Source organism: Octopus sinensis, linkage group LG4, assembly GCF_006345805.1.
Source record: "Octopus sinensis linkage group LG4, ASM634580v1, whole genome shotgun sequence".
NCBI lineage: Eukaryota > Metazoa > Mollusca > Cephalopoda > Octopoda > Octopodidae > Octopus > Octopus sinensis.
In genome coordinates this window covers 15,025,293-15,040,831 of record NC_043000.1, presented here as the reverse complement: position 1 = coordinate 15,040,831, position 15,539 = coordinate 15,025,293, and the positions used below count along the sequence as shown (strand labels likewise).

Below are 15,539 nucleotides of genomic sequence, written 5' to 3'. Positions count from 1 at the left end.
GTTGAGAAATGAAATAATTTAAAGATGCCATCATCCATCATTATCATCACCGTTGTCTTCATTTAATGTCCATCTTTCATGCTGGCATGGGTTGGATGATTTGACAGTTGCTGGCAAGCCAGAGGACTGCACCACATTCCACTGTGTTTTGGCATGGTTTTCATGCCTTTCCTAATGCCAACTACTTTACAGAGCGTACTAGATGCTTTTCTGAGCACCTTTTCAAACTCCACCTGTCTAACACCCATGGACATGTTTATAAAGTCTTCCATGACTTTTGGAAACATTTTTTCATGCTAAGAGTTGCTGAAGTATGGAACAAACTGCTGGCATCAGTTGTTAGTTGTCGGAGCACTGCATCCTTCAAAACTTCCATGCTTCCTGAGATTCGCCAATGCTACACCTGATTTTCTCCCCTCCATACACACGCAAGCATGTATCTGACTCATACACTGTTCACTTTCCAGACATTTGTACATTGCTGCATATGCTTTATATGCACTTTTGACTAGTTGTGGTGCACTGGAGTACTGTATACAATAATTTCATTATTATTATTTGGCACCATCACCAGCAAGGTCTGTTTGGCATTGATTTTAGTGCTGGATGCGCGTCCTAATACCAACCACTTTACATCCATCCATGTGAAAAACAGTATGTAAGTTAGTGTTTTGAAATTAATAAATATGTATACAAAAAGGTTTCACTTAATGAATAATTTTATTTTCATCGGGTAATATATTGGTAGAATTGCTAGAGAGCAACAAAATGATGTGAGGATTTGAAAAATGTTCCTTTCTAATCTGAGTTCAGCTTTCACTGTTTCCAGAGCTCCATTAAATTCTTTTGTAGGTAGACAGTGCTATTTATTGTTACAAGGTGAATAAAATAAAGTACCAGTCATATATTGTGTCTTTCTATCTATCAGAATTCAATATATTTTCATATTTTTCCAGCAAGCACGAGAGACAACTCGAATTATGTTTTGATCTTAATCTGACCTCATCAGCAAAGTATAAACTTCATCGTACTTGCCGAAGATAAAAAGACTAAGTAAATAAACGTAATACAACATCATTAGCCAACTGTTATTGTCTTGATATATTTGTTTTATTTAGTGGGTGAATATTGTCGGATTTGGAAAAACAAAATGAAATAAAACAAAACGACTATAGTACATACAAATCATAAAAGAATAAATTTGATTTCAACTTTGAAGTGCGCAACATTGCACAGTATTAAATAAACTACATTCTTCACATGGAATTATTTGCAAGACCAAACTAGCGTAGATTTACACCGCCTTCCTCTAAATTTTGTCTCCATTCAACTTTTGGGAAAGTCGCTATATAATTAATTAATTAGATAATAAGATACCTTCTCTGTAAATTAATAAAATAATTCGATTATGGCTCATTCACAAGCAGGAGCTGATGTCGCTAACGTTGTTAATCGTTGTAATTCGGCAAAACAGGATAAGAAGTTGGGTAAGTTTTGATAAGTTTAAATCTAATAGGATTTTAGCTTGGAAGATGAAAGTGGATGCCTCTGTTTTTAGACATCGTTATGATCGTCTTATATGAATTTAATAGGGTTGATACTTATTGTATCAATTCTTCTAAAGATTATCTATTTCAAGTGATCTGGTCGAGATTCTATCCTAAAACAGTTTATCGTTGTTGCATATGTAAAGAAATTCGTTCCGCAATTAAATGGTTTCGGGTTCAATTTGCGTGTCACTGTGGGCTAGTGTATTCTAACTTAGTTACGGATCGATGAAAGCTTTGTAAATAAAATTCGAGAGACAAAAGCAGTGGAAGTCTATCAGAGGGGCTATTCAATTTTTTAGGTTATAAATTTAGTCTATCGTCACCCTTTATCACCTTTAGCGAAGTCCACTGTTTTGCAAGCATTTCGATCTGCCGGGAATGAGGATAACTTCCTCCCTTCTTCCTTCCAGTCTCGGAAACCACGAAAAAGGTCACAGAATATGCCCTTACTCTGACTAAACTATTAAAAAGTAAAAATAAAATAATTTGGTGCTTTTCAGAATAGATTATAGTAGACGAGCCACAAAAGAGGCCTTGGTTAACGTAAGCAGTCTGCCAAAGTTTCAAATTTGAGAAGTTATTTTACTTTTGAATTTTAATTCATTTGTCCTTTCCTTATGTTGTATATTATGTTGAGTTGTGCCTTGGTGGCTATAGCTGGTAAAGGAAAACCGTTTGAATGTTTTATTTCTTCAGTCTCGCAGGTTGTGTTCGATTCTCGTCGAGTCGACCTTCTGGCGGCTAATTCTATCAATCGAAATAAATAAAAATTATATGCCTAGTCAAAGTGAAAGTTTGAAATGTTTAATTTATTTAGTATTAATTCTAGAACGAATTTCATTGGCAGACGTTTACGTCTGCTATGTAAACAATAAGATTACAAGAAATCATGTCGCCACGGTATATAGTAGAAACGAGTTAAGGAGAGAGCTTCAAAGTTGTTGCTTCACGTGCTAGAAATAGCGACCAAATGTCTCTTAAATAACACCCTTATCATCTTAAGGTAGGGCATATCGAATAATGTAGACCTAGATTTTCTTAATAAAACGGGACAAACATCATTAGAAGCTTTTGAAACGGGGTGGGCATCACCAGAAGCTTTTGCTCGATTAGGACTGATTTGATGCTTAAACATCTACAATGTAGCAGGAATTTTTTCTTTTACCAAGAAATCATTTGAGTCATTATTAATACAAATTACTATCAAAAGAAGGCTGCTCAATATCAAAATACTTGATCTGTTAGTAATTTAAAAAAACAAACAAACCCAAAACATCTTTTTTGTATGGTTGGTGGAGATAGCCCAAATAGCAGAGTACTGAACCTAATGTAAATGTCCCTTAACTCCTGAAGAAAGCTTCAGTTTCTTGGTGTAAAAATGTTACAGGAGTGGCTGTGTGGTAAGTAGCTTGCTAACCAACCACATGGTTCCGGGTTCAGTCCCACTGCGTAACATCTTGGGCAAGTGTCTTCTGCTATAGCCCCAGGCCGACTAATGCCTTGTGAGTGGATTTGGTAGACGGAAACTGAAAGAAGCCTATCGTATATATGTATATATATATATATGTGTGTGTGTATGTGTTTGTGTGTCTGTGTTTGTCCCCTTAACATTGCTTGACAACCAATGCTGGTGTGTTTACGTCCCCATCACTTAGCGGTTCGGCAAAAGAGACCGATAGAATAAGTACTGGGCTTACAAAGAATAAGTCCCAGGGTCGATTTGCTCGACTAAAGGCGGTGCTCCAGCATGGCCGCAGTCAAATGACTGAAACAAATAAAAGAGTAAAAGAGTAAAAAGAGTATCTCTTTTGAGGTTTCCAGGCCCTCTCCAAATGATGGGATTGATGTGGTTGATATTCAGCTTGAATGTCTGTTGGTTGGTACCCATAGGCAAAATGTAGTCAAGGAGAACATTCCAGAGAATTGAAGTTCTGCAAGAAATGGTTGAACGAAATATTTACAGTGTAGAGCCTGGAGGGTGAGACACATTAAGAATGCTGAAAGAAGAAGTAAGTGCATTGGGCTTGAACAGAGATAATATACAGCTTGGTTGTTTAGAGAAGCAGATACTGTTGTGATAGCATTAGAGGAAATAGAGCCATAAAAATCAGCTTATGTTTGGGTTAGTAGTTGTACTGTGTTTGTGAGAGAGTCTTTTCTAATCACTACTACAATAGCCTCTGCCCCTTTCAATTTGCTAGCAGTGTACTACCTAATCTTCTCCTCCTTTAACTGCACATACAATGTCTCAACACTCAGATCCATTCTAAACACCTTGCGGAATTTTTCCTTTGCAACCTTCTGGAATTCCAACCACATCAACATCACCAGCTTATCACATTTTGCATCCAACAGGTCCAAATGTTGCTATTTCTAACAGATTAAGCAATGAAACAGAGGCTTTGCTCATTGGTTTGTCTTATATAAGGAATTTTATTAACCTATTTCTTTATTACACACAAGGGGCTAAACATAGAGGGGACAAACATGGACAGACATAGGTATTAAGTCGATTATATCGACCCCAGTGCTTAACTGGTACTTAATTTATCGACCCTGAAAGGATGAAAGGCAAAGTCGACCTCGGCGGAATTTGAACTCACAACGTAACGGCAGCCGAAATACCGCTAAGCATTTCGCCCGACGTGCTAACGATTCTACTAGCTCGCCGTGTGTTTACTGGTGTCAACCATTGCTAGTTTCTTTAGAACCTAGATTTATTTTCATATCAAATTTGACTTTAAGCTTATTAATTGTATTTTATTTTATTTCCAGATCTGTCTGGTTGTAAATTAATCCAAATACCTGAAGCAGTATATTTTTTAATGAAGAATGTTTGTGTTGAGAGTCTAGTTCTCTCTAATAATCAAATTCCACGTCTACCAAAGAAATTTGGAGTGGTGTTTCCAGGAATCTCAGGTACATTCCAAATCTTTTCTATAATCAGCGAAAGTATACACCTTAACATTACTATTGAACTTTAATACAACTATTTTAACTCTTGGTTCTTGGGGTCCTCTTGCAAAAATTTGAACTAGACCCCACCTTGTTTTTCTTTCTGCAGACTTTGATTATAGTCGAAATATTTTCTGACCCTAATTAAGAATTTTATTCTTTGGGATGCAAGTTCGGCAGTATTTATGTGGGTGTTGGATTGAGAGGTCATCAGAGACTGTGAAGCTTAATATTTGTATTGACCCCAAAATGAGATTTCTCTGAAGAATCTTTGGAACTGTGTTAAAAAACTTCCCATCAACGAAATGAGTTATTGATGGAAACTGTAGGTGGTTCTCATGCTTTTATCAATAGCGAGGGTAACGTTGGGGAATGACATAAGCAGGCAAGTCTCCTGTAGATCTGAATTTAAGGAAACTATAGGAGGAAGCACTCCGTCGGTTATGACGACGAGGGTTCCGGTTGATCCAAATCAACGGAACAGCCTGCTCATGAAATTAACATGTAAGTGGCTGAGCACTCCACAGACACGTGCACCCTTAACGTAGTTCTCGGGGATATTCAGCGTGACACAGAGAGTGACAAGGCCGGCCCCTTGAAATACAGGTACAACAGAAACAGGAAGTAAGAGTGAGAGAAAGTTGTGGTGAAAGAGTACAGCAGGGATCACCATCCCCTGCCGGAGCCTCGTGGAGCTTTAGGTGTTTTCGCTCAATAAACACTCACAACGCCCGGTCTGGGAATCAAAACCGCGATCCTATGACCGCGAGTCCGCTGCCCTAACCACTGGGCCATTGCGACTCCACTAAGGAAACTATACTAGTATGTACAATAGAGGACTCAATGTGATGGCAGTAATTCTTAAAAAATGTTACCATTTCAGTAGGAGTGTAGCTAACAGAGCCATTTTAGTTGAAAAGCAGTGAGTAAGAGGATTCCATAGGGTTGCTTTAATTTGGGAGGCAGGAGAGCTTGAAGGCCATATCATCTTGCTTTTTTTTTTATGTTAATTTTCTTGCATGTATTGCAGTAATGGATAAAAGCCTCTGAGTTGTGGTAGTGGGTGACTTCCTTAAGGTGTTAAAGATAGTATTTAATTGTTATGGGACAGCTGCTTAGGGGATTTGAGGGTTAAGGATTTTGATTCTGAGAGTGGTATGAAGTTACACGACCGTGAGGATGATTTTAGCTACTTGGTTAGCTCTTCCAGATGGATCAGTTGTGAAACACATTTGTTGCTGGAAGTAATCAACATAGAACTGGCAAAGCTCTGATCAGTTAGGTGGTGGTTGGGATTTCAGAATCTTATTCACTTTCCCATGAACCATTTTTGTTTAATGAAGAAAGAAATATTTTCTGATTAAAAAAAAAAAATTCCTTTCCTCAACAGAATTATGTCTCAAGAAAAACAAATTCAGTAGTCTTCCAGATGAGCTACAAGACTTAACAAATCTCCAGTCTCTAGATATATCCTTCAATAGCTTCACGTGTATACCAAATGCTGTCTACAGATTACCAAAGCTAGTAAACCTGAATGCAGAAAACAATTCAATAACTGGTAAGTAACACTAACAACTTTTTTTCCTTTTGTGTTTGATGTGTTTGAAGGATGACAGTTGCATAGGCAAGTGCCAAGTGCTCTAAATAGAATGAACCAGTGAAACAGAAGACCCAGGAAAATGTGAGAAGTTGTGAAAGTTGAACCTAATGTGGGAGACGACAAAAACCTGCACAATTGGCTGTTCTAGAGAATGACCATCCAACCTATTCAGGTACAGGCAAATGAATGTAGAATGATGATGATGGTGGTGGTGGAGATAGTGGTGATGGTGATGATGATGATGATGTATTTATTTTTGGTCATTATTGATCAAAGTCATCCCACTGACCATACCAGCTTTGTTTGTCCTGCATGGTATATCTAGGACTACATTATCCAATGTGTCCTTCCTTTATTTAAGATGATAAGCAACATATTGGCGGAATTGTTAGTGCTGAAGAGAATGCCTGATGCTGTTTGTTCCAACTGTCTGAACTCTGAGTTCAAGTCCCGCTTAGGTCAATGGTACTTCTCATTCTTTTGAGGCGACTAAAAAAGTACTGACCTACCAGACTGGTTGACAGGTGGAACTATTTGAAGGTTGGGTGAAACACCTTGTAGTATCCATGTTGGCACTGTGTTCTGACAGCAATGTCTACAACAAATACTGATGCCAAGCTGTACTGAGTCAAGTCAGTAGCCTTTCCTTGGATAAATATTACTGGAACAAGACATGCAGAAACAACTTCTAGTTTTTCTCAAAAATTCCTGTCCTCGCATGGTTAGGCATGTGTAGAGGCATGGTCAACATTCACTGATATAGACACTATTGTTAATTTGGTTGATATATTGAAATTGAACCAAATCAAGTGAAATCGAAATTGAACCAAATTCGATGACTGGCACCCATGCCAGTGGAGCGCTAACAGCTCCATCCAAGCGAGATCACTGCCAGAGCAGCTGGCTGGCACATAAAGAGCACCATTTGAGCGTGATCGCTGTCAGCATTGCCTCACTGGCACTTGTGCCAGTGGCACGTGAACAAAACATTCGCGTGAAGTTGTTGCCAGTGCTGCTGGACTGACTCCTGTGCAGGTGGCACGTAAAAAACACCATTTTCGAGCGTGGCCGTTGCCAGTACCGCCAGACTGGCCCTCATGCCAGTGGCACTTTAAAAGCACCCACCACATTCCCAGAGTGGTTGGCGTTAGGAAGGGCATCCAGCTGTAGAAACTCTGCCAGATCAGATTGGAGCCTGGCACAGCCATCTGGTTCGCCAGTCCTCAGTCAAATCATCCAACCCATGCTAGCATGGAAAGCGGACGTTAAATGATGATGATGATATTTAGCAGTTTCAGTGACTACATTGTGGATTCTGTGTTGGCCTGTTTCTTTTATGATTTTTCTATATACTCTACTTTTTGGCATACAGTCAAATTTTTTAGACCAAAATTTAGAGCCAAAAATGATAGGATAACTTATACACCAAGATGACTTTGGCGGACCAAAAGTTTCATGTGAAATGCTGCAGGATTTGTAAAGATGATGAAGCTTAGATATTTACATGTCTTCACTATATACTCTGTCGACTTGTATTCTTATTCTTTTACTTGTTTCAGTCATTTGATTGCAGCCATGCTGGAGCACTGCCTTAAATTGTTTTAGTCAAAGAGATTGACCCCAGAACTTATTCTTTGTAAGCCTAGTACTTATTCTATCGGTTTCTTTTGCTAGACTGCTAAGTTAAGTTATTAGGACATAAACACACCAGCATCAGTTGTCAAGTGATGGCAGGATGACACACACACACACACACACAAATATATACATATATGACAGGTTTCTTTCAGTTTGTCTACCAAATCCACTCACAAGGCTTTGGTTGGCCTAAAGCTACAGTAGAAGACACTTGCCCAAGGTGCTATGCAGTGAGACTGAACCCGGAACTATATGGTTGGGAAGCAAGCTTCTTACCACACAGCCAAAGGAAAATATAAAAGATACTAAATGCTTTCTTTTTCTTTTTTAATTATTTCACCAGATGTAGACCAGGAGAAACTCGAAGGTATGGCTTCTATAGAAGAAGTGAATCTGTGTAACAATCCTATACCAGCAGACCAGCAGAGAGCCTTGCAGGATATTGCAGAGATTCATGTCTTAGTCGGAAGCTGATAAAAGTTTTATCTGATATCTTTTCTTGGAATCTTAAATAGGAGAAAGACAATGATTTTTGGCAAAATGGTAAGGTCACCTGACATTTATTTCATGATTTATTATGGTTTGTTTTGACAGTTCATCCCTGTTACTTGCTGTGTCTACTTCATATTTCCTCAAGGAAGAAAGAAAAGAAATGTAACTTGTAATTCTATTGGTCTTGAGTGCTGATGCCAAAGAATGTGGAAAGAATTAACAGTTGTTATTTGCTAGAATGTGGCACAAGCTAATTGAAAAAATATCTCATCTTTATGCTATGTATCAACGCTACAGGGATATATAAATGAATAATAATAATAATTATATTATTAGTGCTTCTAAACACACTGTGGTTGGAGTGTTGCATTCACGATTGGTAGATCATGGGTTCAATTCCTAGGCTGAGTAACACATTGTGTTCTTGAGCAAAACACTCCAGTCCACTCAGCTGTAAATGGGTAACCCTGTGATGGATTAGCCTTCAGCAGGGTGGAATCATTGAAAAGCTAAAACAGTGCAAAATGCATTGGGACCAGCAATGTATAATAACATCCAATAGTCTGGTTGATCACATGATAAAAGCCACTATTGGTTGTTGCCTGTCTCAACATTTGAGGGAAAAGAAACAAAGAACAATTAGTGTAGTTATTGTTTTTTTTTTAACCCTTTCGTTACTGTATTTCTGTTGAGATGCTCTGTGTTTTTTTCAATTACTTTAAATATAACCATCCAAACATGACCGATGCCAGTGCCACCTTGACTGGCTTCCGTGCTGGTGGCACGTAAAAAGCACCAACCGATCGTGGCCGTTGCCAGCCTTGCCTGGCACGTAAAAAGCATCCACTACACTCATGGAGTGGTTGGCGTTATGAAGGGCATCCAGCCGTAGAAACACTGCCAGATCAGACTGGAGCCTGGTGCAGCCTTCTGGCTTCCCAGACCCCGGTCGAACCGTCCAACCCATGCTAGCATGGAAAACGGACGTTAAACGATGATGATGATGATAACAAAGAATTTAGTAAAATAACTTAGTTATCATTCAGCTAGTGTTAGGAACGTAAATTGTGACTAAGGTTTGGTGGAAGATTTTAATTCAAAACTTATGAAAACATGACATTTGTACTCAGAGCCAGAGCTGGTTTCAGCGGGGTTGGTAACGAAAGGGTTAATAATATGGCATTCAAAGGTGGCAAGCTGGCAGAATTGTTAGCATGCCAGGCAAAATACTTGGCAGCATTTTGTCTGTCATTATGTTTTGAGTTCAAATTCTGCCAAGGTTGACTTTGCCTTTCATCTCTTTTGAGGAAGATAAAATAAGTACCACTTGAGCATTTGGGTCGATGTAATCAACTTAACCCTTCCCCTGAATTTGCTGGCCTTGTGCCAAAATTTGAAACCAATATGACATTCAAAACACACATACACACTCTCTCTCTCTCTCGTCTTTTTCCCCTTCTCTCCCATATATCAATGTATGTATTGAGAATATACTAATGTATGAATATGTTATATTTTCAGATCAAAGATGTTCGATGACTCAACTGAAGATATTTTAATTAATTTGTTGATCCCTGCCTTCCTACCGAAATTAAAGCCATTTTATTTATATTGTTAACCCCTTCCCATTAAAACAGCTTAAATTATATGATGTGATTTGTACTTAAATTTTTACTAAAATCTCCCCATTTTGATATTGCTTTGGCATATTGAGCACAGAACAAGTGGAACTGTTTGCCGATTTAAAGCACCGAAATATATTTTGTGATCTGAACGAGAATTTCACTGTTTTTCCCTGTTTTCACTGTGATATTTTAAAATGAAAAACATACGCATGTTATTTATTTTTTAAAATATAAATTTTATATCATATTTATAAATTTTGGATTTTCTAAAACAGTTTTTTATTCTGTTTCTGAGATAAACTGAAAATAAACGACACATTTTTGATGGATTGTAGTTATGAAAGTTTAATTTTAATGCATGTACTAATGCAGGCCCTTGGTTTCATTGGTTTGAATACAGGTATGATAGACTTCTAAATCTGTTCCATTTTAATTAATTAATATTCAAATTACGATGAACGTAAACAAACAAAGTTTGCTTTAGAAGCGTTGAAATGTCTTAAATTGTTTTAGTCAAAGAGATTGACCCCAGAACTTATTCTTTGGCGGCCGGCTATGATATGGCCACCAACACTTTTTTCTTCAAAATAGGTGTAGCTTATCCTGTTCAGGCTAATATTATTAGCATTATCCTGCATTTGAGAATTTAAAATCACTTCTTTAACTTTTTAATTAATTAATATTCATAGTTGAGGTTGCAATCATACTACTAAATTTGTGTGGTTAGTTAAGGCTCCGAAAATATCTATAATAATAAATGGCAAGTTTGTGTGTTTATGAATTTGTTACTTTAACTCCTCTGAGACTATCCAACAGACCTTGATGAAACTTGACATGTGTATGGGGCTTATGCCCATGTGGTCACTTACGCACTTGGAATTTTTTTAAAAAATCGATTTTTAATCAGCATCAATTTTTCAAAAATTGTAAAATTTTGGCATTTTTTGCACTAACCATCATGACATCAATTTGACGGAAAATGTGTCATGGGAATAAACAGACAGTTTATTAATGGTAATCTATTTAGCATTTGCTAATTCTTCATTTCAATGTGAATTGTTTTGATTTGCTAAAACTAATTATTTCAATTTGTTGTTTTAATTCCCCGGCATTTCAGGTTTTGATTAGGTAAGACCATTTTATTTTTCAAGCAAAATTTAGGTATTTTGCGCACTAGCCGTTGTGACATCAATTTGACAAAATCTGCCCCAAAGTGTAAAATTTTGACATTTTACACACATGCACAAAAATGACGACCACATGGGTTCATTACCAGATTCTGCTAGTTTTTTTTACCCATTAATATAGATTTTAAATTTTTGTAAAATGTTGAAATTTGATGAAAAATGTTTCATGGCTATAAACAGACATCTTATTAATCGTAATTTTTTACTGGGTACCTCAGCTAGTATATATATATATATATATATATATATATATATATATATATATATATACTGCTAAAAGATTAAGGTATTAGTTGATGTATATAGCAGAGATAACTGTTGTTGCAGTAATGGATGATTAAATGAACATGTATTGTATGCTAACAGTGGAAGGTACTTATGGAAGGAGAAAACATGGGAAGAATTGGTTGGGGGTCATATCTCCTGATGTTGGTCTTCATAAAAGAGAGCAGTGGTGACATGCTGCATAATAGAGATGTTGGCATGGTAGTCTGACTGTTAAATGATAATGGTACATAAAGTCACTAGCTCAAACTGCAATGGAATTCTATTTAAATTCAATATTCTGAAACCAGTATTAAGTATTACTCATCAAAGATTTAATTTAAAAAAAAAATGAATACCCTTAATTCAACTTACTACATCCAAGATGCAACAGATTATGGTTGTGTGCTGAGTCAGACATATTTTCTCTTCAGAACATGTAACGAGAAACTAATGAAGCTTTGTATTTTATGGCAATCAAAATGTAGATTTAACCCTTTTGATACCAACCTGATTGTAACTGCCCTGGTTCTATGATATAAACTAATAATAATAATAATAATCATCATCAAAAAATACCTTAGGAATGAGAACCCAGGTTCGAAATTTCCCCAAGACACCTGATGAAGGCTGGAGGATATATTAGCTGAAAGGTTATGTTAACAACAAACAAGATGAGGACAAATATCTGTCAAATGTAAATAATGTACATAATTCTTCATCTCTTAAATATAGAACTGTATAAACTTCTTACTTTAAAGTGACGTAAATTAAAACCTATCAAAATTTTGTGTTAACTTTTTGCTCCAAACATCATCATGATAACAGTTATTTTACTAAATTCTTCATTATTTTCTAAATTATTTGAAATAAATGCAGTGTACATCAACAGGAATATGGTAATAAAAGGATTAAGTACATATTTTATGAAACCCTTTAGGAGTACATCTTAATAAGGGTTTAAGATTATTTGCTTTTGCTGTAAAATATATATTTTTAGCCTCAACCATACAACTTTTTTGTCCATAGTTCAAAGATTTAGACCAGTGTACAGAATGCATTGTATTGTATTCTTGTTGCTTAGTGACTTGATTTTATTTTTGAAACTCATTGATAATATTGTCAGATATCTTGAAGGTTAAGTTATAGAATGGTGTTGGTAAAAGCAATAGACAAATTTAAAACCTCCAAGACAAAATCAGAAACATAACCTAAAATGCCTTGAACATGATGGAATTAATACAATTACCAACATTGCGGTCATTTGCCTCAAATCGCCAGGCCTGGTCGGTGTTTGTGAGAGATGCAGCATTGAGGATGAATGAAGCCAGCTCAACCCACCCCAGGTGAATGATGTCTCAGGAAAAAGAAAAAAAAAGTAACCACTCATATCAGCACTGTCAAATTCCCAGAGAAAATTAGAGATTTGGAAGTAGTTTGCCTGTGCAAGTGCAGTCAGTTGAAAATTCTTCATACAAGCTGCCAGAAGGTGTCAGGAGTGATCAGGAGAGAATGTGTACCCCAATGTGAGGTTTCAACTCCTGTTTTGGCTGACTAGTATTTGATTACAAGTCCGTTTTGGGATCATCACCTTTCCAGCTAGGTTTTGACATTCCTTTTCAGCCATATCCAATAGCTGGCCTTCTCAACTGTCACATAACAAAAACTCAAGTGAAGTAACATTATTCAGATCTATCACCATCTTATGTACACCTTCAACAATTTTTGAAAAGGCAAACTTTTGACATTGCTAACCTATACATTCCTCTCTCATCATCATCATCATCGTTTAACGTCCGCTTTCCATGCTAGCATGGGTTGGACAATATGACTGAGAACTGGCAAACCAGATGGCTGCACCAGGCTCCAATCTTGATCTGGCAGACTTTCTACAGCTAGATGCCCTTTCTAATGCCAACCATTCCAAGAGTGTAGTGGCTGCTTTTATGTGCCACCAGCATGAGGGCCAGTCAGGCGGTACTAGAAACGGTCAGGCTCAAATGGTGTTTTTTACATGCAACCTGCACAGGAGCCAGTCCAGCAGCACTGGCAACGACCTCGCTCGAAAATTTTCACACATGCCAGTAAGGCGACACTGGTAACGATCACACTCAAATGGTGCTTTTTATGTACTCTGGCAACAATCATGCTCGGATGGTGCTCTTAGCGCTCCACTAGCACAGATGCCAGTCATCGAATTTGATTTCGTTTTTCGATTTCACTTGCCTCAACAGGTCTTCGCAAAGACCACTACACTGATTACAAAACCAGTGCAGAAATTTCGTGATGACCTCATCTAAAACAACTTTCCCACTTGTTCGATTCTAATGGTTCAAGGTGTTTGGCAAGAAAGCGGTTAAAAATGGAGTCTTGGTCAAAGGTGAATTTTTTTTACTTTGTGTGTGTATGAGCTTATTTTATTAACTGTGGAGGCGCAATGGCCCAGTGGTTAGGGCAGCGGACTTGCGGTCGGAGGATCGCGGTTTCGATTCCCAGACTGAGTGTTGTGAGTGTTTATTGAGCGAAAACACCTAAAGCTCCACGAGGCTCTGGCAGGGGATGGTGATGATCCCTGCTGTACTCTTTCACCACAACTTTCTCTCACTCTTACTTCCTGTTTCTGTTGTACCTGTATTTCAAAGGGCCGGCCTTGTCACTCTCTGTGTCATGCTGAATATCCCTGAGAACTACGTTAAGGGTGCACGTGTCTGTGGAGTGCTCAGCCACTTACATGTTAATTTCACGAGCAGGCTGTTGCGTTGATCGGATCAACCGGAACCCTCATCGTCGTAACCGACGGAGTGCTTCCATCATCATTTTAAATTCTATACCTACAATATTACCAAATTCTAAACAGCATGAAACTACAGTTCAAATAGTGTTGCTAATTGCAGGTCAAAAACTGGAACAAAACACTGTTCTCTGTGAGAAATAAAGTCATTTTGCATTTTATTAAGAAATTTTCTGTGGATTATTAATTTCTTCTGATTTTGAATATGACAGCAGTAAATTAAATATCCCAATCAATGAGTTAGAATTTTGGTGATATTATTTATTAATGATTTAATCTGGAAATAGATGTCTAGAATGCAGTATCTTGTAAATAATATATATGAAAACACATAATTAACTGTATTCAACTTACATTGGTAACTGAAAAGATTTGACACGTAAAAATCAACAACAATAGACGTTTACAATGTACACTAACAATCATGTATCAGCAAATTTATCCAAATTTCTGCAATGCTTTTTTTCATACTGGACTAACTGCATTTCATCAAAATCTTTATCAGTATCGAGGCACTTATATAGAGAAGTGCACTATAAGACTGTGCTTCTTGTTACTGATTTTTATTTTGCATGTTTGTATTTCTAGTGTTGTGTTGTTTCCCATTTGTTTCTGCATGTTTTTATACATAAATCTTTAGTTAAATATATTCAATGAGAATATTATACACGGAATTTATATTGAGTGCTCTATTGTATCAAAGTATTAATACTATTAAAGTATTTATGTATTTAATACGAGTGATTATATATCATCATCATCATCATCATTTAGTGTCCGCTTTCCATGCTAGCATGGGTTGGACGGTTCAACTGGTGTCTGTGAAGCCAGAAGGCTGCATCAGGCCCAGTCTGATCTTGCAGTGTTTCTATGGCTGGATGCCCTTCCTGACGCCAACCACTCCGCGAGTGTAGTGGGTGCTTTTTATGTGCCACCCGCACAGGTGCCAGACGGAGCTGGCAAACGGCCACGGGCGGATGGTGCTTTTTACGTGCCACCGGCATGGGGGCCAGGCGAGGCTGGCAATGGCCACGATCGGATGGTGCTTTTTACATGCCACCGGCATGGGGGCTAGTCGAGGCTGGCAACGGCCACAAACGGATGGTGCTACGTGCCACCGGCACGGGGGCCAGGCGAGGCTGGCAATGGCCACGAACGGATGGTGCTTTTACGTTCCACCGGCACGGAGGTGCTGGCAACGGCCACGATCGGATGGTTTGCTTACTTGTCACCGGCACTGGTATCACAGCTGCAATTTCCATTGATGTTGATCGACTTCGATTTTGGTTCTGCTTTCTGATATGATTTGGTTTGATTTTCACTTGCCTCAACGGGTCTTCACAAGTGGAGTTTTGTGTCCCAAGACGGAAAGGTATGTAGGCCACAGGTTATGTTCTCACTAGTCTTGCCGGGTCTTCTCACACACAGCATACTTCC

General features: G+C 37.8%; 1 protein-coding gene across 1 annotated transcript; it reads left to right on the top strand.

Annotated features, from left to right (window-relative positions):
• The first annotated feature begins 1,319 nt into the window (after positions 1–1,319).
• Positions 1,320–10,761, top strand: LOC115210866 (leucine-rich repeat-containing protein 40). Its single transcript, XM_029779627.2, has 5 exons — positions 1,320–1,487; positions 4,326–4,469; positions 5,896–6,063; positions 8,087–8,286; positions 9,757–10,761. The coding sequence occupies exons 1-4, from the start codon at positions 1,409–1,411 to the stop codon at positions 8,215–8,217; spliced, it is 522 nt and encodes a 173-aa protein (XP_029635487.1). The 5' UTR covers positions 1,320–1,408; the 3' UTR covers positions 8,218–8,286; positions 9,757–10,761.
• Positions 10,762–15,539: the final 4,778 nt, after the last annotated feature.